Source organism: Takifugu rubripes, chromosome 19 (assembly GCF_901000725.2).
Source record: "Takifugu rubripes chromosome 19, fTakRub1.2, whole genome shotgun sequence".
Taxonomy (NCBI): Eukaryota; Metazoa; Chordata; class Actinopteri; order Tetraodontiformes; family Tetraodontidae; genus Takifugu; species Takifugu rubripes.
In genome coordinates, this window is record NC_042303.1 from 1,864,292 (window position 1) to 1,886,027 (window position 21,736).

The following is a 21,736-nucleotide window of genomic DNA, read 5'->3' on the forward strand; positions in this document are numbered from 1 at the left end:
TGGACTCTCACCACCCACTGGAACACAAGTTGGGTGGAATCAGAACCCGATAACAGGGCTAAAGAAGTAGCCAAAACAACCCAAGGCAGGAAGAAGGAACAGGATCATCTCAAAACATGTGGTTACCCAGACTGGGCCTTCAGAGACCTGCAAACAGCCAGACCTTAGCTAACAAGAGGATGCAAACACAACCGCGTTTCTATTTTTAAAAAAAGGATATAAAAAAAGATACTGTCTGATAGCCCAAAACATATAAAATAAAACTTTATTCAATATTTCAAATATGCAGTATTACTGCACGAAACAGAGGGTTTACAAGCACCATGGTAGGTTTAGTGGTAAATATTGTGTTAATATTTTACACAAAAACCCACATCCAGCTATCTATTTTACAGGAATACCACTTCCTTTCTAGTCTTCACACTTTCTGCTTGAGGGTCCTGATATGTGAATTATACCAGGGGGCACACCTCCTCTGATTTACTATTTTCTTTTTCAGGGGGGCAACAGAATCAAGCGTGATTCTCAGTGAGGTTGCTGCACCTTCAGCAATAGAGTCAACCTCAGCAGGGCTAAGATTATAATGATTGATCCCTGGGGAAACACACAGTGGTCCTGGGATCAGCACAGGGATCACTTCCTTAAACTTAGCTACAGCATTATCTGAAAGACATCTGCTATAGTAAGACTTTGTTCTGACGATAGAAGAATCCTTAATCATAAATGTAAAAGTGATCAAGGAATGGTCTGACAGGAGGGGGTTCTGAGGGAACACTGACACATGTTCTACCTCAACACCATAAGTCAGAACTAGATCTAGGGTGTGGTTGAAGCTATGAGTTGGAATAATGTAAAATTAAAGGTCAAACGGCTTTTAAACAAATCTGTTATGGCTGAACAAGACTGATGTGGCAGTGACACCAAAGTGTGCATCAACTCTCTAGCTAACACGTATTATTTCATTAGTATTATTCATCTTATTCATTACGGCCCTCGGGAATGAAATCATCCTCATTGTAAACAAGAGCGGGCGACAAAAAGGAGCAATAAACCTTATGGATATTCTGCCCCTGCTGGGTGGAAGACGTTATGACAAAAAACAGAGAACAACAAAGTGCAGAATACACTTTAGTAGTGTTCAGTCATATTTACGTCCATCAGTAACTCACCTGTACCTGGATATTCTGCACACATTCATGTATAAATGGTGTTTAAACACTTGTAATGGTGTTAAACACTCATCAAAGTCAGTGTTTTCAGATTCTGTGATTTCACACTGGACAGAATGTGAATGAGGTACATCAACAAATCCTTTTTGCTCAAACAGAAGTTTCTACAGCCAAAACACTCCTGATTAACTCAAATAAAAGCCGAACAAACTCAGTACCAACATGAGATAAAAAAGATGCCAACAGACATATTGCTCAGGGCTTTTTAATAGAAGAAATCAGAATTATGAGCATCAATTATGCAGGTGTGTTAAAAGAAAAAAATATCCCCTAAAGCAGCAATGGAAGAGGTGCAGATTCTGTTCAGCTTCTAATATAAAAAAAATATCCATTGCGCTCCATTCACAGCCTTGCATATCTCAGCTTAATTGGACGGCGAGTCCCAGCTGGTTGGTGCTCTTGTTCTGGGTAGGGGGGGCTAAGGTCTGGGGGTGGGGCACGCTTCCGTGGGGGCATCATCAAGACCTGTGCATACGTCAGTTTGGAGCCCACCTGAAAAGTCAGAGCACAAGGATTTAGTTTCCAACATGAGCATCTTTGCAACAGGTCTGCTATAACCTGGGGTATTTGTCCTGTCAGGGGTCTTAAACCCGATAAATGTTGATGTGTCTGTGACCAATCGGGACATTCACTTTATGAATGAGTAACATGAATGGACACAATTAAATCAAGCATCAAATTAAGCATCAAAAACAACTCAACACCCAAAACTTACTTGCTGTCCTGGCGGATGAGCTGGTTGGTCGTCGGCCTTGGTCTTTGATCTCTGCTCCAGACCCCTGAAGAGGAACAGGTCTCAGGTGTTACCAAGTGCTCCACAAGTGAAATAAAGTGTGAGCAAGGGTGGGGGCCATAAACTTACCGATTTAACATTGGCCGACAATTCTGAGCCTTGGAGGGCTGGGGCTCCGACACTGGCCCCGGGGTGTCCACACGGCCCCCCCTCTGGGGGAACCCAGCCTGGGGTGTGCCCTGGGACCACACCATTCCTTTTGTCTTTACCCCACTGTTGCCCCCTTCAGCCATCACCCGCTGCTCAGGACAGACGGAGTCAATCTTGGATGGAGTGGAAGCATCTCCACCAGCACCAGGGGGCAAAGTTTGAGTGCCAGCATCCTGACACTCAGGTCTCGGGGGGGGCAGGTCTTCGGGTGCGATATAAAAACAAATTGGGACAGAGGGACCATCGCCCTCATCTCGGCTCGGGATTTTCCAGACGCGTGAATTCGCTGGAAGCCACGGACGTTGGAGCTCCGCATTGTCCTGCCACTCAAACTCAGATTTGTTTGATCGACGGCGAGTTTCATGACTGTACAATTTTTCTGGATTGTTGAAATTGAGACACGAGGTCGTGACATCGGCGTGATAGCAGGAAACAGTATCCGGTGAGGATGTCGTGGTCAGACGCACATCGCCCTCATCTCGGCTCGGGATTTTTCTTACGCGTGAATTCGCTGGAAGCCACGGACATTTGAGCTCCACATTGTCCTGCCAGTCAAACTGGGATTTGATGGATCCACGGTGAGTTTCTTGACCGATATCTGGTGAGGATACCGTGGTCAGACGCACATTGACCTCGCTCGATAGAGACAGTTCAGGAGGAGGTGTTGGTAATAAACCAGTGTCTGGTTCAGGAGGAGGTGGTGGAAATAAACCAGGCTCTGATCTAGGAGGAGGTGTTGGTAATAAAGTGGTTTGCAGAACAGTGGATGGACCAGGCTCATCTGTTGCACAGTGGTTCTGCTCTTGCTCGAGGTCATCGGTGTCAGCGGAACATATGCTGTAGTAGCTGTGGGTCTTTGTTTTGAACGCCTGATGCGGCTCCGTCATTACAAGACGTACCTCCTCGCCTTCCTTATCGTCACGTTGCGGTTCTGAATCTACCGTTGGCCTCTGCTGGTCACCTGACACCTCAGTCACCATGAAGGCAACAGACGGTGGCCTAACGGGTGTTGACCAGACCAGTTTGGACGGCTTTGACACATCTGGAGTGTTTTCCTCTCCGCCTATGCTCAGTCTGGGCAGCGCCACATGGGGATGTGATTCAAGGGTTTCCTCATCACATCTGCCTCGGCTGTCTCCTTTAAGCTCTGCATCCAAGCATGCATGCTGGGTTCCTGCGGTGGTGTCCTGCCTGTGCTCCACCGTCACCTTGCTCCGTCTAACGTAGGTCGGGAAGTCTGACAGACTGCTGTCGCTGTCGCTGTCGCTCCACTCGTCAGAAGAAGTACTACAGGAACAGCCCATCTTCTGCAGCCTGAAGCAGAAACAACAAAAAGCCACTGCCATGACCACACACACTCTAACAGTCATGAACAGATCCATTTGCTGCTCCCGCCTCATGGAGCAAGAGGAAAGTCGCGCCTCGCCCCCTCCCCAGCCCAGACTAGCACAGGTGAGGGGCTCACGCCCCCGCCAGTCATCAGGGCGTGAGCAAGGCCCAGTTAGGCTACAGTTTGAGAGGGGCCGGCACATGCTACACAAGCCCCGCCCCCACCTGCTTCTCTGTGACTTCCATCAAAGCAGCCTAACCCTCATGTGCACGAGCCCCGCGCACGAGTCTGCACTGACACGAAGAAGCGCAACCACATTAGCAGAATTGGATTTATACAGAGAACATTTAGACTTTGGTAGAGCTGCCAGCAGAGCTCAACTTGATCCCAACCATCAACTCCCAGTTACTGACCTTTGGACCTTTAACACGTGTGCACGTCAGTATGTAGATTGTCTCGCTTGGAGGGTGATGCTCGGTGGGAGGATCGAAGAATGAGGCGGCAGATCTGATGGTGGTTTCAGCTCAACCTTTAACGGGTAATGTCTGTAGGTGCAGCAGCAACACTTTAATATGAAGACTTTTTACTTTGAATCAAAGCTTACAACCCAAAATGGCCTTTTATCTGTGATGACCTCACACAAATTGTGATACAGTTGATCACAGCATCCTGTTACAGAGACTGGAACATGTGATTGGGATTAAAGGGACAGCACTAGACTGGTTTAGATCATATTTATCTGATAGATACCAGTTTGCTCATGTCCATGGTGTTCCCTCCTCATACAGTAGGGTTAGCCATGGAGTTCCACAAGGTTCTGTACTTGGACCAATCCTTTTCACCTTGTACATGCTTCCCTTAGGGAACATTATTCGGCAGCATGGGATAAATGTTCATTGTTATGCTGATGACACTTAGCTTTATTTATCCATGAAACCAGAGGAGACAGATAAGTTAGTGAAGCTCCAGACCTGTCTTAGAGACATAAAGTCCTGGATGTCTTCAAATTTCCTCCTCCTTAACTCAGGAAAAACTGAGGTCATGGTGTTTGGTCCTGAACCTCTCAGGGATAGATTAGATCTGATGATCACTCGAGATGGTATCTCATTAACATCTAGTCTCTCTGTGAGGAATCTAGGAGTAACTTTTGATCAAAATCTCTCCTTCAACTCACACATTAAATTAGTCTCTAGAAGTGCCTTTTTTCACCTGAGGAACATCACAAAGATCAGGAAGCTACTGACCCACCGTGATGCTGAAAAGTTAGTCCAGCATTTGTTACTTCTTCGCTACTTTTAAGATCAGACTTAAAATCTACCTTTTTGAAAAAGCTTATTGTTACTAATTCTGTAGTTCCAGTTACTATCATAGACAGACAAATTATCATGCTTAGGGGGTCGTCTAATCATTAGGTCACATCTTAGCTATGCTGTTATAGGCCGAGGCTGCCGGGGTCCGGAAACATGATCACCTGCCAGGCCTCTGTCACCCTGCTGGGTCATGGTTTCCTCTTCTCTTCTCTCCTTTCCTCTCCTCTCCTCATCAAGTAGACTAGTAATGCTATTTCCTGTGTAGTTTTTCTGCTTCCCCTCCCCCCTTCTGTATTCATTTACAGGTATCGCCACCTTCGGAGCTGTATACTGACCTCCGACCCCACTGACCCACTCAACCAGCAGCTTATTCAATTCAATTTAATTCAATATATTGTATTTTTGTATGTATTTCTATGCTCTATGCCTCTCCTCTCCTCCTCTCCTCTCCTCTACCTCCCCTTCCCTCTACCTCTCCTCTCCTCCCCCTTCTCCTCTCTCTCTACCCTCCCCCCATCAGCAGGAGGGTCCCCCTACATGAGCCTGGTCCTGCTCAAGGTTTCTTTCTGTTAAAGGGAAGTTTTTCCTTGCCACTGTTGCTTGTCTGGGGTCAGGCCCTGGGATTCTGGAAAGCACCTTGAAACAATTTTGATTGTAAGACGCTATATAAATAAAGATTGATTTGATTGATTCTCCTACTGTAAGGAGAAATGACTGGAGCCAGAGCCTGAAGATAGAACCCTTGTGGAGCATTAGCATGCTCATGATCTGGGTGGTCAGCTGAGAGTCGTATTTCCACCCCTTCAGTTCTCTTGTCATTTTTCCACCTTCTGCCTGGTTTGCTCCATCAGCAACAGTCACATCACTCATTCTGTGTGGAGAATGTCAGGCTGCCACATCTGGACACCAAATCCTTTCTCCGTTCTCCCTTGCAAAACAGCTCAAAGCTCAGTCAGGTTGCCCAGGGACAGGCTGGGAACAGCTCTTTTCACACGTAATACATAGTTTTGACACGATTCTCATTCATTTATTATGTGTGAAGGATGGTGTGGTTTAAACGTTGTCTGTCTTTATGTGTTATGGGTTTTTACTTTGCATCTTTGGTGTGTAAACGAAGGAGTTCACTGCAATTTTGCTGTGTTCTTAATACGATGAGAATAAAAGGCTTTCAACTTTTGATTGATTATACTGTACCTTTACAATCCTTCCAGGACCTGCTGCTGAGAAGCATTCCCAGAGAATAATGCTGCCACCGCCACGCTTCCTGGGGCAGATGGTGTGTGTGTGTGTGTGTGTGTTTAGTGATGTGCAGCTCAGACCTCCATGTTACTGTGACACTGCCAGCAGCTGGAACTTTGCTCAATTAGGTCAGTCACATTAAAGGCAGTGAACATTTTACACTATGCTTTTATCACCTGTCTTTAGTTTGTTTTGAGATGTAAGAAGATGTTCTTCTCTCATTTGGGCTACCTCTTCCCTCAATATCCCTATTTTTGCGCCTTTATACATTTTACAGGATTTGAATGCATTTTCACTGCTCACCTTTTGGATCCATCATACAATAATGTTCAGACCCAATCTGAATTCAGTATGAGGAAGTGCCGAGGACGAGGTGCGAGAACTCCCGGAGTAGGTGTCTGAGAAGATAAAACCCTGGATGAGCAGCAGGATAGGGAACCCTGGATAGGGAGCTGAAGACGCCGCGGGAGTTGTGCTGGAGTGTTGAGGAAAGATTCTCTCTCAAGCCCCTTTCACACTGCACGGGAAGTTACAGTGATATTACCAGCCTGGAATTTAAGACTCACTCCTTACAACCTTTCCAGATTTGCCACAAACTCCATCCTCCTTGTCTAGACTGTCATTTGGACGTCGTTCAACCTGCGCTGGGCTTGTAAACTTTGCAAAAGGAACAAAATCGCAAAGAACGAAACAGGAACGCTGTCCCTGCTGTCTATTATTTACCTTGCTGTGTTCTGTTGCGACATTAAAGATGTTGTGAAAGCAGGATAACTGCACTACCCAAAGGCCTCGGAGACCATTCGGCCCCTGTGGCTGGTAGTCCTAGATGTGTATCTGTGTCAGAGGGTGGTTGAGCTGGAGTTGGGCACGTTTATGCTGCCATGTGTCTCCCGCACTTCTGTGTGAAATCATGTCAGCAGCAGTGGAGGTCAGTGGGGGCGCTGCTGCAAATCTATCATCAGATGTAAAATAGAGATTTAGTTGGTGAGATGCGCCATTGTCACTGGAGATTTGCTCAGGGACTCACCACCACGGAATTATTTCACATGTGACATCTCTCGCTGCCTCTGCGGCTGTCTGATGTCTCGACGACATAAGTGTGCAGCATTATCGGATCACACATTTGGAGCTGAAACAGGAAGACCTTTGGTGAAACGGTGTGTTTGAACCACAGGCCTCAGACTCAGAAAAAAGGTAGGTGACTGGACAAAAGAAGTGACCGGGATTCTGCAAAAGGGATCAGTTTTGATCGGCCCATTGGAAAAAGGAGCGTTTTTGTGGATTGGGCACATCCAGTGTGGAAGCTCAGCAAATGCCTCAGAGAGCCACTTCGCTTCACTTCAAGAGCTCTTTCCTGTGTTGATATCTCTGGGGGCTCTCAAGGTCGGAGACAGAGCTGGAGAGGTGGTGTAACCTTGGCAAGGCCGTGCTGATGTGTGTCTCTTCCCCTGAAAACTAAACAGTGACCAGAATCACAGATTATATCTCTCGGAAAATTCAAAACTCTTTCAAAAAGCTGTCTAAATGAGAAGTGCCCCTGCTTTTCTTAAATTGTATTTAAAATTGTCTGTTGGAATGCTGTTTCCCTGTTCTAATGCTCTCATTTATAATAGCGCGCCGTCTTGCCATGGCTCTCCCTCTAAAAACAGATTCAACCACAAGGGATGTCCCAAATTATGGAATAAATAATGATTCAGAATGAGCTTGAACAGCGGAAAAAAAGGCAGCAGAGAGTTCAACCACTGAAGACCAAATTCTACCTTCTGGTCCCTGAGATAAGACAAAATAACAGTGTCAAAAACATCATTCAACACTTGCCAATATTGGACAAACTGCCACTCTATTGGTGTGGCTGTAGGTCTAAAGATTGTTGGCACGAGAAAAATGTCAGTGAATGTTCTGAGTTAAAGAAGACGCTTCTTCCCTCATCGGCTCTGCTAGAAATCCCTGATCGTTCTGCAGGGTGCTGGTTTTCTACATGCCATTTGCATCATCAAAGGAACATGGACCATCTGGCTCATTGGTGCTGCTGGGTGTGAACGGCTGTTAAAGTTTAGCACCTTTCCCTTTGTACAAAAACCAGTTCCAACCAGGAAACCATCCGCATTTGAGGACAGCGTGAACAGAAGAGAAAAATAGCATTTTGATTTGGGTCTAAATCCGTCCAGCATAAAGAAAATATATTTTCCAAGAACACTAGGTTTATCTTACACCGTCTGCAGGCTCTCCTTTAATGATCCGAAACAGCTGTGTCTTTTCCAGTTGGAGCCAAACTGATGGGGTTGAGGTCTTTTCATGGCCAAGCCATTATTTTAAGGGTTCCGGAAGATACCATCTGTCCCAGGTCACACCCTGGATACACATATATTTCACAGAAGGTTGTTTATATTCTGTATTTTGTATCTTAAATATGTTCTTCTTCTTCTTTTAGCTCTTTCACATTGGTTCATCCTAATGTAACAATAAAAGAGTTAATAGATATTGTTCAAAATAGCTCACATACATGTTATCGACATATAATTTTACAGTCAGCATGTGCAATGGATTACAACACTTACTTCAAATTGTTTTACAATACAATTGAATTGAGGCGTTATATTAATAAAATATACTGTACATTTCTGAACAATTCTCGTTGTGAAATTTAAACAAATAAAATAGGATCCGTGAGCTTCCTTCTCTCGCCGCCAGATGGCAGTAATGGCGCTGGCGTAACTACTTGATCAAACGTAGCTAAAACTCATTGCTCCTCTGTTGCCAATGTTCTCGTTTTCTAAGCTTAAATAAAGATACTGAATTCAAGATATTGCGCTATTCTTAAAATAGCGATGTCAGCAGCAAGGGTTTTGTGGATACATTTTTTGGAACCTTATTGAAAGTTGCTGATTTAACTTTGGCGTTAGCTTGTTTTTAGCCGGGTCTCCGACACTTCCGGTAAGCCCGGCCCCTCCTCTTCCGGTAAAGATAAGTAAACAGGAAGTCCAGACTGTTATGGCGGGTGAAGCCTCAGAAATAAAATTAGAAGATGAAACTTGGTCTCCGGAGCCAAATGAAAACGACTTTGCCCGCACCACAGCCAGCAACTGTCCTCCATCGGAGGGTTCCGAGTTCCAGTTAGCTGGAGGGGAAATAACGGTGCGAGAAGGCTTCATTGCAGCGCCTGAACAGCTCGTTCAAGAGCAGTTCACCGTGTCCGTGGAGCTCCCCGAGCCGGCTGTAGGCGCGGAGGTGGACTGCGAAGCTAGATCGTTCAAATCCGAAGAAAACGCCATAAACACGCCAGCATGCAACACTCGGTCCCCGGCTCCGGGGAGAGGAGGCCGCCGCCGTACCATGAGACCGGAGGACAAAAACTGCTCCGGCTGCAAAATCCACTTCGAGCGCCACGGACGGAGCTTCAACAGGAGGGCGGTGTACACGTTCACCACCCCGGAGACTGTGCACTGGGCCTTCCCGGACGCGACAGTGCATGAGAAGTCCTTCTTATGCGAGACCTGCGCACAGTTTATTAGGAGTAAATGCAAGCGCAAACAGAGCGGGAAGCGGTGCCTGTGGCTGAAACCAGTGGCGTCAAAACAGGTGCGTGTGCGCGCGCATGACGTCATGGAGCCCCGTCAAAAACACATGAGTGCATCAAGACCCCCCCCCCCTCTAGTATATGTATTGGGTGGTTATTATGGGCCCTGCACACCACTACTACCAACTCAGATTCACACAAGTGTCATATTTCTTTATTTTTTCAGTTGTGGATTTAGATCATCTGGATAAGGTCACAGTTTGGAAGCTTTTGTGGATATTTTACGATATAATGTGAGCATTTCCATCATTTTAAAGGGAGAAATCTGTTTCCTCTCGTCAGGCATCTAGTCAAGCTGACTATATACAAAAATGATTGTATTTATTCAAACCAAAATGTCTAATGGAATCCTAACAGTGTTATGATTGCCAGTGTTTACTGTGTCCTTCCTCTGCTGGGTGCTGTTATTTACAGACGGAGACGGAGGGTAGGAGGATGAATGATCGCAGGATGGGGAAAAAAAGCAAGGCAGCGCTGCTGGTGAGCAAATCCTGCTACAAAGCAGCGTTCAAGCTGCTGTGGTCGGCCAAGGGTGCCAGGAAGCCCATGCTAGACTTCTGGAGCAAGCAGCTGAAAGAAGAGGTGAGGACTGGACGCCTTTTGGTTGCTGCACCTTCATATGTCCTGTTAAAGACTCTGTCACTAGTACTTGTTGTTTGGGCGGCACCAGATGAAGGCGCTAGTGAGGCAGCCAGACAATCCGTTCCATCAGAAGGTGTCAGAACAGAAGCCACTGTCCTCGTTCCCTTGGCGCCGCTGTCTGAAATGGGCCCAGCTTAAAGCGCCGCTCGTCACTACCTGCTTGACGTCACTGTTCCCCAACATCAGCGCCCTGTCCAGGAGCAGCCAGTAAGTTTGTCCACGCTGACGCTGGGTTCCCAGACTGCACGGCTCTAGCGTCAGCTAAGGACCGTCGTCCTGACTCTTGTGACCAGGGATCGGGTTTGAACTTTAAAGTTTGGTTCTTTGCTTGTGCAGCAGCCCGTTGACAGAGGAGCAGGCCCAGGTGCTGCTGGAGCGCAGGACAGTGGTGGCGCTCTCCATCCCACTTTTCACCAGGAACATCTGGAAGAGCAATTTCCTGCAAGCTTCTCTGGGGGCCGAGCTGCGCTTGCAGGGCTGCTCTGGATCTGCTCTGGATGCCCTCAACACCATGGGCCTGTGTCAGAACAAGGACACGGTGCGCTTGCTTCTCCACAGGCTCCAGAACAGCCAGAAATCTGTGAGTATTTTCATCTTTTTGAATTGTACTGGATGTTCTATAACGCTATATTCCAGATTTTAAATCAAGAATAGCTTGTTAGGAATAACCAGTTCTAATGCTGCTTCAGTCAGACTACCAGGACACAAACATGGTCGCTTGCTGCCCCGTCCATGTAGCATTTCTCTGAAACTGGGTTGCCACTAGATTATAATAAAACACCAGGTGTATTTAAAGTATGGGCTCCTCATTGTAGTTTCATGTGCCCCAGAATAAATCTTAAGTCTTAAAGTTCTTCATAGATGGGGTTTCCTTTAACGTAGTGGTAGCACAAGCTGTCCACCAATATCCAGGTTCCAGTCATGTTGGACACCTCCTGGATGGCAGCTGTTGTCCACGGGGTGTTGGTGTTGACAAGGAGGTGATGGTAGTTCCCTTGCCCTCCAGGGTGGAGACAGAAGGCTCTTAAGGACTTGTTTGTGCCACCACATGTATACCACCCTTGGGTGAGACTGGTGTGCACCCATGTGCTGGAGGGAAGCTTGAGCAAAGGGAACCAAGCCGCTGATGAAGGTTGGTTGGTGTTGGAAGGAATCGGGGGGGAAAACTCAGACTCCTGTTGGTCCACATGTCCATCCAGCTGAGCCACCGTGTCCATTGTCCATGTTTGCTAAGGGAGACTGGCTTGGCCCGCGTTTGCAACCTGATGGCGTCCTTCCTCCAACGCCATTTTCCTCTGTGCTCATGATTTAGCCTTTAGCTGGGCAGCTAGTTGTTAGCCCAACACCATATTCCCGACAATGTCAGCATTTCTGAGAGCTATTTCGTCTTCCACTGCTTTTGCTGGTCCTTGCACCTGATAACCCAGGCAGGTGTCTTCTTCCCTACCGCTATGTCTTGGATCTGGTGTTGAGCTCTTCCGTGAGACCAATGAGGGACATGTTGGGGAAGCCATTGCCATCTCTACAGGCACTGTGGAACTCAGAGCCACTTCTCAATATTAGTTGTGGCTCTACTCTCCATAAACAAGCAGCAAAAAGATCTGGACGATGGACTGCAGGTCAGTGCTGGAGTCCCTGCACTGTCGTTTCACCTGGTCTTTGTCCTTGAGGCTTGTGACAGAGCACCTCCCATAGCTGTTACAATACTCCGGCGATCTAATGTCACCCCAGAAGGCCACAGAGAGGAGCCAACTCACTGTCCACCTACAGCCCACTTTGAGGCTTGCATGATGACCAAGATGCCAAGAGTAGGTAAACTCAGGCGTTGAGGAGCAGAACTTGAAATCCTGGTCGTAGAATTCAACCAGAACTGTGACGGTCTTTGGTATCTGAGAGCAGCTGAAGGCCGCCCAGAGGAGATCGTGAGGTATAAAGCCAAAGGCATTATTGAGGTCCAAGAAGATCATATGGAGGTCTTTCTTCTCCACCTTTGCCATGCTGGAATGGTCCAGACACCCAGAGAAGCCGACTGTATCATTCCCACCTTTGCAGAGGCACCATTGTGCTCATTTCTCCTCAGGTCTGCAGGAATCCTCTTTACAATGACACTAAAAGAGACCTTTTCCTCAGGGTTAGGAGGGGGTCTGGGCCGATATTGGCTGATGTTTGCTGCGTCCTTCTCCTGAGGGATCAAGACCCCTCGGCCACACTTTAGGGATAGTCCTCTTCTGCTACGCTGCCTTCATGAGCCTCTATAAAAACATGTGGGGCAGCCTTGTTCGCTTTGGATGGAGCGCCATTTGGCCTCACTACTAATGCTTGTGCTTTCCACCTCTTTCCTGGTTGGAAGGCCGATCCCCACTGGTGTCCGGGAGGACTATAGGCAGGATGGTCAGATGTTCTTTGCGCTTTGGATCAGAGTGTTCTGCTCAAGTGCTGCTCCTGGTCCTCCTTTGTAGTTTTTAGAGCTTTTCTCCTTGGAGAAGCGAGCCTTTAGGAACTTTAGGGGTTCGTTGTAGAGCTGCGTTCTCATTGGTTCTTTCTTCCATCTGCGTTTCCACGAATGATCAACTCTGTGGAGCCACCAGGTTCTTTGGAATACTTTGTCTCCTAGGTCATCGGACTCTTAAATCCATAGTCTGTACTACGCTGCTGCGCTACTCACGCTTCTTAACCCGTGCCTCATTGCATTTTACACTATTTTTGACCGGTTATCCTTTGCAATTCTGCCATCTGCTGGTCCTTCAGGCAACAGTTTGGGTTAAAACAGTCCCAGCTGTGGTTCCATGTCTGCGGAGTCGACCAGGTTGTTGTTGTGTTCTAGTTCAGTTGGTTTCTGTGTCCAGGTCTGTGATTCTACTCTCCTCCTGTCAGACAGATGATGGACAACAGAGTGTGAAAGGGAAACAAGACGACGTGAAAGGTGACGCGGGGTCAGATGTGGAAGAAGAGGAAGAACGTGGGGACGTTGAGGACCAAGAGGAAGAACTAAACAGCACAGAGGAAGAGGAGGAAATACAGGATGATGTTGACCAGGAAGATCAAGTGTTGGATGAAGATGCAGAGATGGAACAGACCCTGAAGGAGACAGTGAAGAGGCAAAGGAAGGAGACGAGCAAACAGGAGGCAAGACGGGAGGAGGAGGAGGAACCGAAGAGGAGGCGTGTTGTGGTGGTGAGGATGGACCTGCTGAAGGGACACTCAGAAGTGGGGCGATCTGACCTGTCAGCGCCATGAAACTGACTCCGCCCACACCTGTAGCTCCAGCCACACCTTTAGTTTGGTGGTGAATTTGCATCATCTTGAGCCACTCATGCTACCTTTCAATATTCTGTTAGCATTGCTCAGTCTGGCGAAACATCACTTTAAAGCATTTGAATATTTATGCAGTCACTGATTTTACTGTTTGCACTTGAATTACTGGCGGGATTTATAGAAATCTGTTTCCTCTCTTTGATATTAAATTTAATTGTGCATTCCAGGCATCAAGTCAAGTTTAGTAAATACAATAATAATCTGGTTTATTTAAAGAAAACCAGGGAATACAAATGAGTGACTGTGGCGACTGCTGTGACGCTGCTGCATGATGTTGTTTTGTGTTTTCTGGTGTTAAATGCAGTCAGAGATGGGGGATGGAACCACGCATGACCACGCGATGGGGGAAAAAAGCAAGGCAGCGCTGCTGGTGAGCAAATCCTGCTACAAAGCAGCGTTCAAGCTGCTGTGGTCGGCCAAGGGTGCCAGGAAGCCCATGCTAGACTTCTGGAGCAAGCAGCTGAAAGAAGAGGTGAGGACTGGACGCCTTTTGGTTGCTGCACCTTCATATGTCCTGTTAAAGACTCTGTCACTAGTACTTGTTGTTTGGGCGGCACCAGATGAAGGCGCTAGTGAGGCAGCCAGACAATCCGTTCCATCAGAAGGTGTCAGAACAGAAGCCACTGTCCTCGTTCCCTTGGCGCCGCTGTCTGAAATGGGCCCAGCTCAAAGCGCCGCTGGTCACTACCTGCTTGACGTCACTGTTCCCCAACATCAGCGCCCTGTCCAGGAGCAGCCAGTAAGTTTGTCCACGCTGACGCTGGGTTCCCAGACTGCACGGCTCTAGCGTCAGCTAAGGACCGTCATCCTGACTCTTGTGACCAGGGATCGGGTTTGAACTTTAAAGTTTGGTTCTTTGCTTGTGCAGCAGCGCGTTGACAGAGGAGCAGGCCCAGGTGCTGCTGGAGCGCAGGACAGTGGTGGCGCTCTCCATCCCACTTTTCACAAGGAACATCTGGAAGAACAATTTCCTGCAAGCTTCTCTGGGGGCCGAGCTGCGCTTGCAGGGCTGCTCTGGATCTGCTCTGGATGCCCTCAACACCATGGGCCTGTGTCAGAACAAGGACACGGTGCGCTTGCTTCTCCACAGGCTCCAGAAATCTGTGAGTATTTTCATCTTCTACCTCTTGAAAGGAATTACACGGTTTCAGAGCTAAAAGAACTCCTGACAAATAACCACTTATTTCCATATGTTGGCCAAAGATACAGACTTTTCTCAACCACAAATTCATTCATAGTATAAATGTTTCAGACATCTTGCGTGTGTACATAAACACGCGCGCGTGTGTTCCTTACGATGGGACCCCTTTGGTCTGTTAACTGAAGGCTGGACTCTCCTGATCCTGAATGACCAACAGAAGGGCGGAATCCTCTCCAGCTACTGGCCGATAACCTGCCTCAACAACATGGAAGCCTCAGAGCGTCTAAGATGAGTGGATGCATCGCTCGACACATGAGCGGGGAACAGAAAGGAAACCAGACCAACCAATCTGTGCGCTGCCTGGATTGGCTCCAACTCAAGCCTCCAACTGGTACCTGGAGGCGGGAGTGCTTGGAATTCTTCAAGATGAACAGGACTCTAAGAGCCTCCATACTGACCTCCATGGAGGCTCTGGAAGACCAACCTGGAGGCCATCTTACAGGCCCATTGCAAGTCATCGTCAAGTGTAGCATGTAGCAAGGTGAGGTTATGTCCCCACTGCTGTTCTGCTTAGGTCTGAACCCCCTCATCTCGGTGATTGACAAGACTGGCTACAGGTATCGGTTACGGAATGGGGCAACCATCAGACACCTCCAAAACATGCCGTCCATGTAGAGGAGGTGTTGACGTGTGTCTGGGCGAGGGTGGCCAAAGTGTAACCAGGACAGGGATGATAGTCAGGACTGAGGGAGTCAGCCTAACACATGGGAATATCACAGATTTTAAGAACGGCTATGAATACCTCGGGATTACTCAGGCAACCAGGAACCCCGAGGAGACTACTAGGAAGTTGGCCACAGCCAGATACCTCCACAGAGTAAGGCAAGTCCAAGGGAGTCTAGCACCCTGAGGCTGCACAGGAAGCTGGAGGAGCTAGGCCAAGCACGAGTGAACATCAGAGCCACTATCCAGGATGGAAAGGATAGGGTCATTGAGTACATCATCTTCTGGAGACAAGGCAGAAACCAGATGGAGAACAGCTGGAACTGTGATGGGAAGACAAGCCCCTGCAGAGCATCACCCACCACCAAACTGAGGAAGTGGCTCATATCTGGAAATGCTGCTATTGGCTGGAACAGGCTCTGACTATAGAGCGATAGAAGCCAAGAGCTACCACACTGGGCAAGATCTGGGCTTCAGTCCCTGAGACAATCAGGCATCTAACAGCAGGGTTAGACCCCCCCCCCCTCCCCCCCCCCATCCCCGGTTGACCTTATAGTCACAGAAGAATGGAAACATTCTTCCAATATTGGACATGAAAGAATCACGTCGTTGTTGCAGATCTGCCAGCTAAACATCTATGTTCCAAAACTCTCGTCTCACCACGTCCCAAAGGGGATCTACTGGACCAAGATCTGGTGACCGCAGAGGCCACTGGAGGAGAGTCGTGTTCATGGTCCAGGAACCAGATTGAGATGGTCTGAGCTTTGGGATGTGGTGCATTAGCCTGCTGGAAGTAGCCGTCAGAAGATGGTTGATGCCGGTGTCCAGTGTTGGTGAGTCTGTGTGAACCCGCGTGTGGTCCCGTGTGGTCTCCTGCTGCTGTAGCGCAGCTCCTTCAAGGTTCCACCTGTTGTTCCTTCATCCCTTGGTTGGAACCAACAACATCCACACAACTGCGTCACTGGATACTTCTTTTTCAGACCTTCTCTGTGAACCCTGGAGACACTCAGACCAGCCCACCAACAATCAGCCACATTCAAAGTCCCTTTCGTTGGTTTGAAAACGGCAGCGAAACCAAACTGGTGTGTTTTTGTGAACAAAGTGATCCCCGGTTTTAGACACTATTGAGATGCACCTTAGTAACCACACACATTTCTGCTGGTCCTTCAGGCAACAGTTTGGGTTAAAACAGTCCCAGCTGTGGTTCCATGTCTGCGGAGTCGACCAGGTTGTTGTTGTGTTCTAGTTCAGTTGGTTTCTGTGTCCAGGTCTGTGATTCTACTCTCCTCCTGTCAGACAGATGATGGACAACAGAGTGTGAAAGGGAAAGAAGACGACCTGAAAGGTGACGCGGGGTCAGATGTGGAAGAAGAGGAAGAACGTGGGGACGTTGAGGACCAAGAGGAAGAACTAAACAGCACAGAGGAAGAGGAGGAAATACAGGATGATGTTGACCAGGAAGATCAAGTGTTGGATGAAGATGCAGAGATGGAACAGACCCTGAAGGAGACAGTGAAGAGGCAAAGGAAGGAGACGAGCAAACAGGAGGCAAGACGGGAGGAGGAGGAGGAACCGAAGAGGAGGCGTGTTGTGGTGGTGAGGATGGACCTGCTGAAGGGACACTCAGAAGTGGGGCGATCTGACCTGTCAGCGCCATGAAACTGACTCCGCCCACACGGGTATCGCGTCCCTCGCTACAAAGACGTCTCGTCTTTTTCTGCTGAACGTTGTCGAAGCAGCAGATCTTCGTCTTCTGAAGCGCTTCATCCCTCTCAGGTTTACGAGGAGGGGCCACAATGGGGGAGGTCAACAGTTCATCTGAGACTGGTGTTGCTCAAGGGCACCTCGGCAGTGCTCTGAAGTCTGAACCCAGAACCTTCTACTTCTCGGTCCAGCTCCCAACAGATGGTTTTTAAGTGACCTGGTCTAATAAATAATACACAACCAGCGTCTCCCTAAAGGAATTCCCTCACATTTAAGAAATGACTCCGACTCTAAAGTCGGACAAAAGTTCGGTTAAATGTTGGATGTTCTTTATCACCAAACTGTTCCGAGCACGTCGGTACCGAGCCTCGGGCCAGGAGCAGAAATGTGAAAGGGTCTTTCCAGAGACTGGGTCAAAGACTGAAGAGGGTTTATTTCTGTAACAGGCGAGCAACTTTATACATAATACACACATGTTGAATTAGTGTCCGTTTTATTTCTGGTGTTTTATAATTTAGGCGTCTTGTTTAAAATTTTTTAAAACTTTCTACAGTTTTGTTGTCCCCAGAAAAGATACAGTATTTGGAGTGGAGAAAAGAACAATTACACACAGCTCAGTCAGCCTGGCACCATCACAGCAGACAGCTAGTTAACGGAACACTCGGTTGGGTTCAGGAGAAAAGGTGCACGTGTGTGTGTGTGTGTGTGCGCGCTCCAGACTGAAAACTGGACCTAGGCCGTTTCTATGGAACCTTCCGACTGTACTTATATACAAGGGCTTCAGAATTGCCTGTGTTCAGGTGTGTGTCCTAGACGTTGAGCATCTTCTTGACGGAGAAGATGATGTCTTTGACCTGCGGCACACTGTTATCCTCCAGGATTTTGGCATATGGCATGGGGATATCAACACCCGTCACCCTGGTGACCGGAGCATCCAGGTAGTTGAATGCAGGACCTGAAGAAAGGCAAATAAAAACGTTGTTTTTAATTTATTCAAGAGTGCTGCCGCCAGGGGGCGCTGTGGGCAACCACCAATCAATATTTAAACACGAGTACGGCATTACCTTCCATGATCCTGGCACAGATCTCAGCTCCAACGCCAAACTGGGGCCAGCCACCCTCCACAGTCAGCAGGTGGTTGGTCTTCATCACACTGGTCTCGATGCTCTCCACATCCATGGGACGGATGGTGCGCAGGTTGATCACCTGACGGGGACAGCAGCAAGGTCAACAGATGGCTGGATGCTGCCACCTGCTGGGCTTCAGCGCCAGAAACGCTCCTCCCTACCTCGCACTCGACTCCCTCCTTTGCTAGGACGGCGGCAGCGTCCAGACAGTGGCCCACGTAGCGCGAGTGGCTGACCAAAGTGACATGAGAGCCTGAAGGACAGGGAAATCTCGGTTAAAGACAGTGACGGAAGACATGGCCGGACAGTAAATCGTTACCAAAAACAGTTGCAGACACTCTTGTAGGTTTACAATGAAGTTACAATCAAATAAGTGTGTGAATGCAGTTGTGAAAATGCTTCCAGTTGTCAAAGACGGGTGGGTAAAACCATCTACACTCACCGGCTCTCTCGATCTTGGCCTTGCCGATGGGAATGACGAAGTCTTTGGACTGCGACTCGTCAGACATTTCAAAAGGAACGCCGTACATGAGCTCGTTCTCCAGGAAAACCACTGAAACACACCACGGTGCCGTGACGACGCTGGCTAAAATGAGCTGCACAAAAAGGCCGCTCGGATAAAACGCGGCCTGCATTTCTTACCAGGGTTATCATCTCTGATGGCAGATTTCAAAAGACCTCTGCAATCTTCTGAATTCCAGGGACTCACCACTTTGAGACCGGGACAGTGAGCGTACCTACAGAAACACAGACGCACGGTTACCGACGCCAGAGGAGACGGCGAGCGGCGCCGCGCGCCCCGAGACGGCGACGGACGCAGTACCATGCTGCGAAGCACTGGGAGTGCTGCGCGGCCACGCCTGCCGACGCTCCGTTGGGCCCTCTGAACACAATGGGCACTGGCTGGAGCCCGGCGGACATGTAGTAGGTCTTTGCTGCAGAGTTGATGACCTGGTCGATGGCTTGCATGGAGAAGTTAAAGGTCATGAACTCACAGATTGGTCTCAGGCCAGCCTGCGGGGGACAACAGTGTAATATCAGATAGTAGTGAGGCTAATGCTAACGGGTGTATTGTTGGGGGGGGGGGCTCACCATGGCAGCTCCCACTGCAATACCAGCAAACCCCATCTGCACCAGAAGGAGAGGGATTATAAAAGATCTGTGTCACATGTGACGCTGCAGCGGCCGTCAGGGAATGTTCTCACCTCTGAGATCGGAGTGTCGATGATGCGTTTGTCTCCGTATTTCTTCCACAGACCCCTGCTCACCTGCGTGCCCACAAACAAGCCACACATATATACGAGGTGGTCCACATAAATTGGATAAATCCACGCGCGAATGTCACCAACAGATGTTCTAGCAATGAGAATGTGACCTTGGGACCGGCTGGAGCCGTCTACTGACCTTGTAGGCTCCATCATACTGCGCCACCTCCTCCCCCAGCAGGAAGACGCGCTCGTCCCTCTCCAGCTCCTCATCCATCGCCTGGTTGAGAGCATCGCGGACGGTAACCTGGAAAGGGGCAAAAGCAGCAACCTTGAAAAGGACACGCTTCACCCACATGTGGATATTTACCGGCCAGATTAGCACAGAGATGAGCGTTATGGTCAACAGCATCTGTGCGGTTTGATTTGCTGCAAATCCAAAATAAAATCTTATTATGTGATTGTTCGTCGAGAGAAAAATCAATCCGATTAGCTTGGGCATAAATTTAAGGCTTTGATGTTTGCCGACAGGAAACGAGTGACAATCGGAAATTTCATTGGCGGTTTTGACAGTCTCCGTATTTGCCAACTGTCAAGTCAGTTAAAACCTGTGAAGTACATTTTTGTCACAAGTGCAGAACCAGGATATTTGAGCCGGAGCTGCTGTGATTGGAGCTGAAATTAGCCCGCTAGCTGTTACTGACCTGCACCGCTGCCGGGACCGTCCTGTGAAAGTGGCGGCGCCGCACAGCCGAAACGACAGGCTAGAATAAAGCACAGCGATGGCGTCGATGTAGATTAGGTGGTAACATTATCGGGAATGCGAAACAATTCCACAATTAGAAAAGATGACGCTCACCTTTCCTTTACGGATAATGTTGACTAGTGACATCGCCATCTTGAATCTGACTTCCGTGAAAAGGCGGGTCTTGATGACGTTGCTGCACCGTCCAATAAACGTCGCTCTCTACCCACCGAGCAGCCAATCACAGTGCTTCATTCAACCCGGAAGTGAGATTGAGAGGGTTAAAAAAAATCCAAGGACACGGGCGACACACACACCCACACGCACACACACACATTTTATATATATATATATATATATATATAGAGAGAGAGAGAGAGAGAGAGAGAGACAAACACATTATATATATATATATATATATATATAGAGAGAGAGACACACACACACATTATATATATATATATATATATATATATAATCACCACTGTCAGATCTGTAGGCAGGTAACAAAAAAGAGAGGACAGAATTAAACCAGCCAGTTGGGTAAAAGTAGAAATTTATACAGAAAATTATTTACTGGAAGGGACTATAGTGCTTGAAGGATTGCTGGCTAAAACGGCAGATTATGGACTTCTTGTTATAGAATCAAGGTGGAGGCGAAGAGAAGCCCGAGTTGGTCTGATTGGTTAACAGGATCTGGCATGAACTGTTGGTCAGACCGAGTCGATGAATCAATGTTGTTGTTTTTAAATATTTTATTCACAACTACGGTCGGGCAGGAAGTTTAAAGCGTTAAAAACTACAGAGCTATAATCAGATAATAATAAAGACGTTATCCAGGGTACAACACGGCACACGGGGTGAGAAACACGGGAACAAATGGATAATGGGAGGGGCCTCGTGATCAACAACTCTGAAGGTCAAAGGTGAGAGCTCGGCGGGTCCTGTGATCACCAGGTTGCCTTTCATCGTGTCCAAGCTGACAGGCAGGCCTGCCCCCACTCACCCACCGCGTCATTGGACCTCGACTTGCAGGGCTCTCTTCCTTTGGGGTTGTGATTTAGGAGGAAATGTAATTAGAAAAGTCAGGGTCTGCACAAAGAAAAGTACATAATTCCTCCCAGGCCTTTTTGTGAAGCAGTCATGCAACCGCACCGCTGCCCCGACCCGCCCGTCAATCTCACGCTCCATCTTTCCCTCACTGGTAAACAAGATCTCTAGATTCTTGACGTCCTGGTTTGAGGAGACCAACAGAACAACATCAGCAGCAGAAAGCAGCGATGAAATCCAGTGGTTCCCAAACCGGAACCCCTCCAGTTCCTGGCTGTGCCTAGAAATTCTGTCCATTAAAATGACGACCAGAACCGGCGACAAAGGGCAGCTCTAGCGAAGCCCAGCATGCACCAGGAACAGGTCTGACTTACTGAGGGCAATGTGGACCAAGCTCCTGCCCCGGTCAACAAAGCACAGGTGGACTGGTTGGGCAACCTCCCTGTGAAGGGTGTA

At 48.2% G+C, this 21,736-nt stretch overlaps 3 protein-coding genes across 8 annotated transcripts; 1 reads left to right on the top strand and 2 right to left on the bottom strand.

Moving 5' to 3' along the window:
- Positions 1–1,477: 1,477 nt before the first annotated feature.
- LOC115246856 (uncharacterized) lies at positions 1,478–9,046 on the bottom strand. Its single transcript, XM_029826665.1, has 8 exons — positions 8,263–9,046; positions 7,079–7,506; positions 6,775–7,003; positions 6,355–6,449; positions 3,916–4,047; positions 2,092–3,486; positions 1,945–2,008; positions 1,478–1,721 (listed from the first exon to the last, which is right to left on the bottom strand). The coding sequence occupies exons 6-8, from the start codon at positions 3,474–3,476 to the stop codon at positions 1,572–1,574; spliced, it is 1,599 nt and encodes a 532-aa protein (XP_029682525.1). The 5' UTR covers positions 3,477–3,486; positions 3,916–4,047; positions 6,355–6,449; positions 6,775–7,003; positions 7,079–7,506; positions 8,263–9,046; the 3' UTR covers positions 1,478–1,571.
- On the top strand, positions 8,881–20,463 carry LOC115246855 (uncharacterized). 6 transcript variants are annotated; one of them, XM_029826664.1, is made up of 9 exons: positions 8,881–9,630; positions 10,043–10,210; positions 10,299–10,477; positions 10,607–10,850; positions 13,145–13,444; positions 13,890–14,057; positions 14,146–14,324; positions 14,454–14,688; positions 19,632–20,463. In XM_029826664.1, the coding sequence occupies exons 1-9, from the start codon at positions 9,043–9,045 to the stop codon at positions 19,638–19,640; spliced, it is 2,070 nt and encodes a 689-aa protein (XP_029682524.1). In that variant the 5' UTR covers positions 8,881–9,042; the 3' UTR covers positions 19,641–20,463. The 6 variants fall into 6 exon arrangements, with proteins under 6 accessions (XP_029682524.1, XP_029682518.1, XP_029682522.1 ...); XM_029826658.1 differs by lacking the exon at positions 19,632–20,463 and adding an exon at positions 16,746–17,638; XM_029826662.1 differs by lacking the exon at positions 19,632–20,463 and adding an exon at positions 16,750–16,919.
- Positions 17,567–20,438, bottom strand: pdhb (pyruvate dehydrogenase E1 subunit beta). Its single transcript, XM_003972999.3, has 11 exons — positions 20,345–20,438; positions 20,190–20,249; positions 19,685–19,792; positions 19,486–19,548; positions 19,373–19,408; positions 19,104–19,294; positions 18,923–19,017; positions 18,723–18,833; positions 18,442–18,533; positions 18,218–18,359; positions 17,567–18,108 (listed from the first exon to the last, which is right to left on the bottom strand). Exons 1-11 carry the CDS (start codon positions 20,381–20,383, stop codon positions 17,963–17,965), a joined length of 1,083 nt encoding a protein of 360 aa, XP_003973048.1. The 5' UTR covers positions 20,384–20,438; the 3' UTR covers positions 17,567–17,962.
- Positions 20,464–21,736: the final 1,273 nt, after the last annotated feature.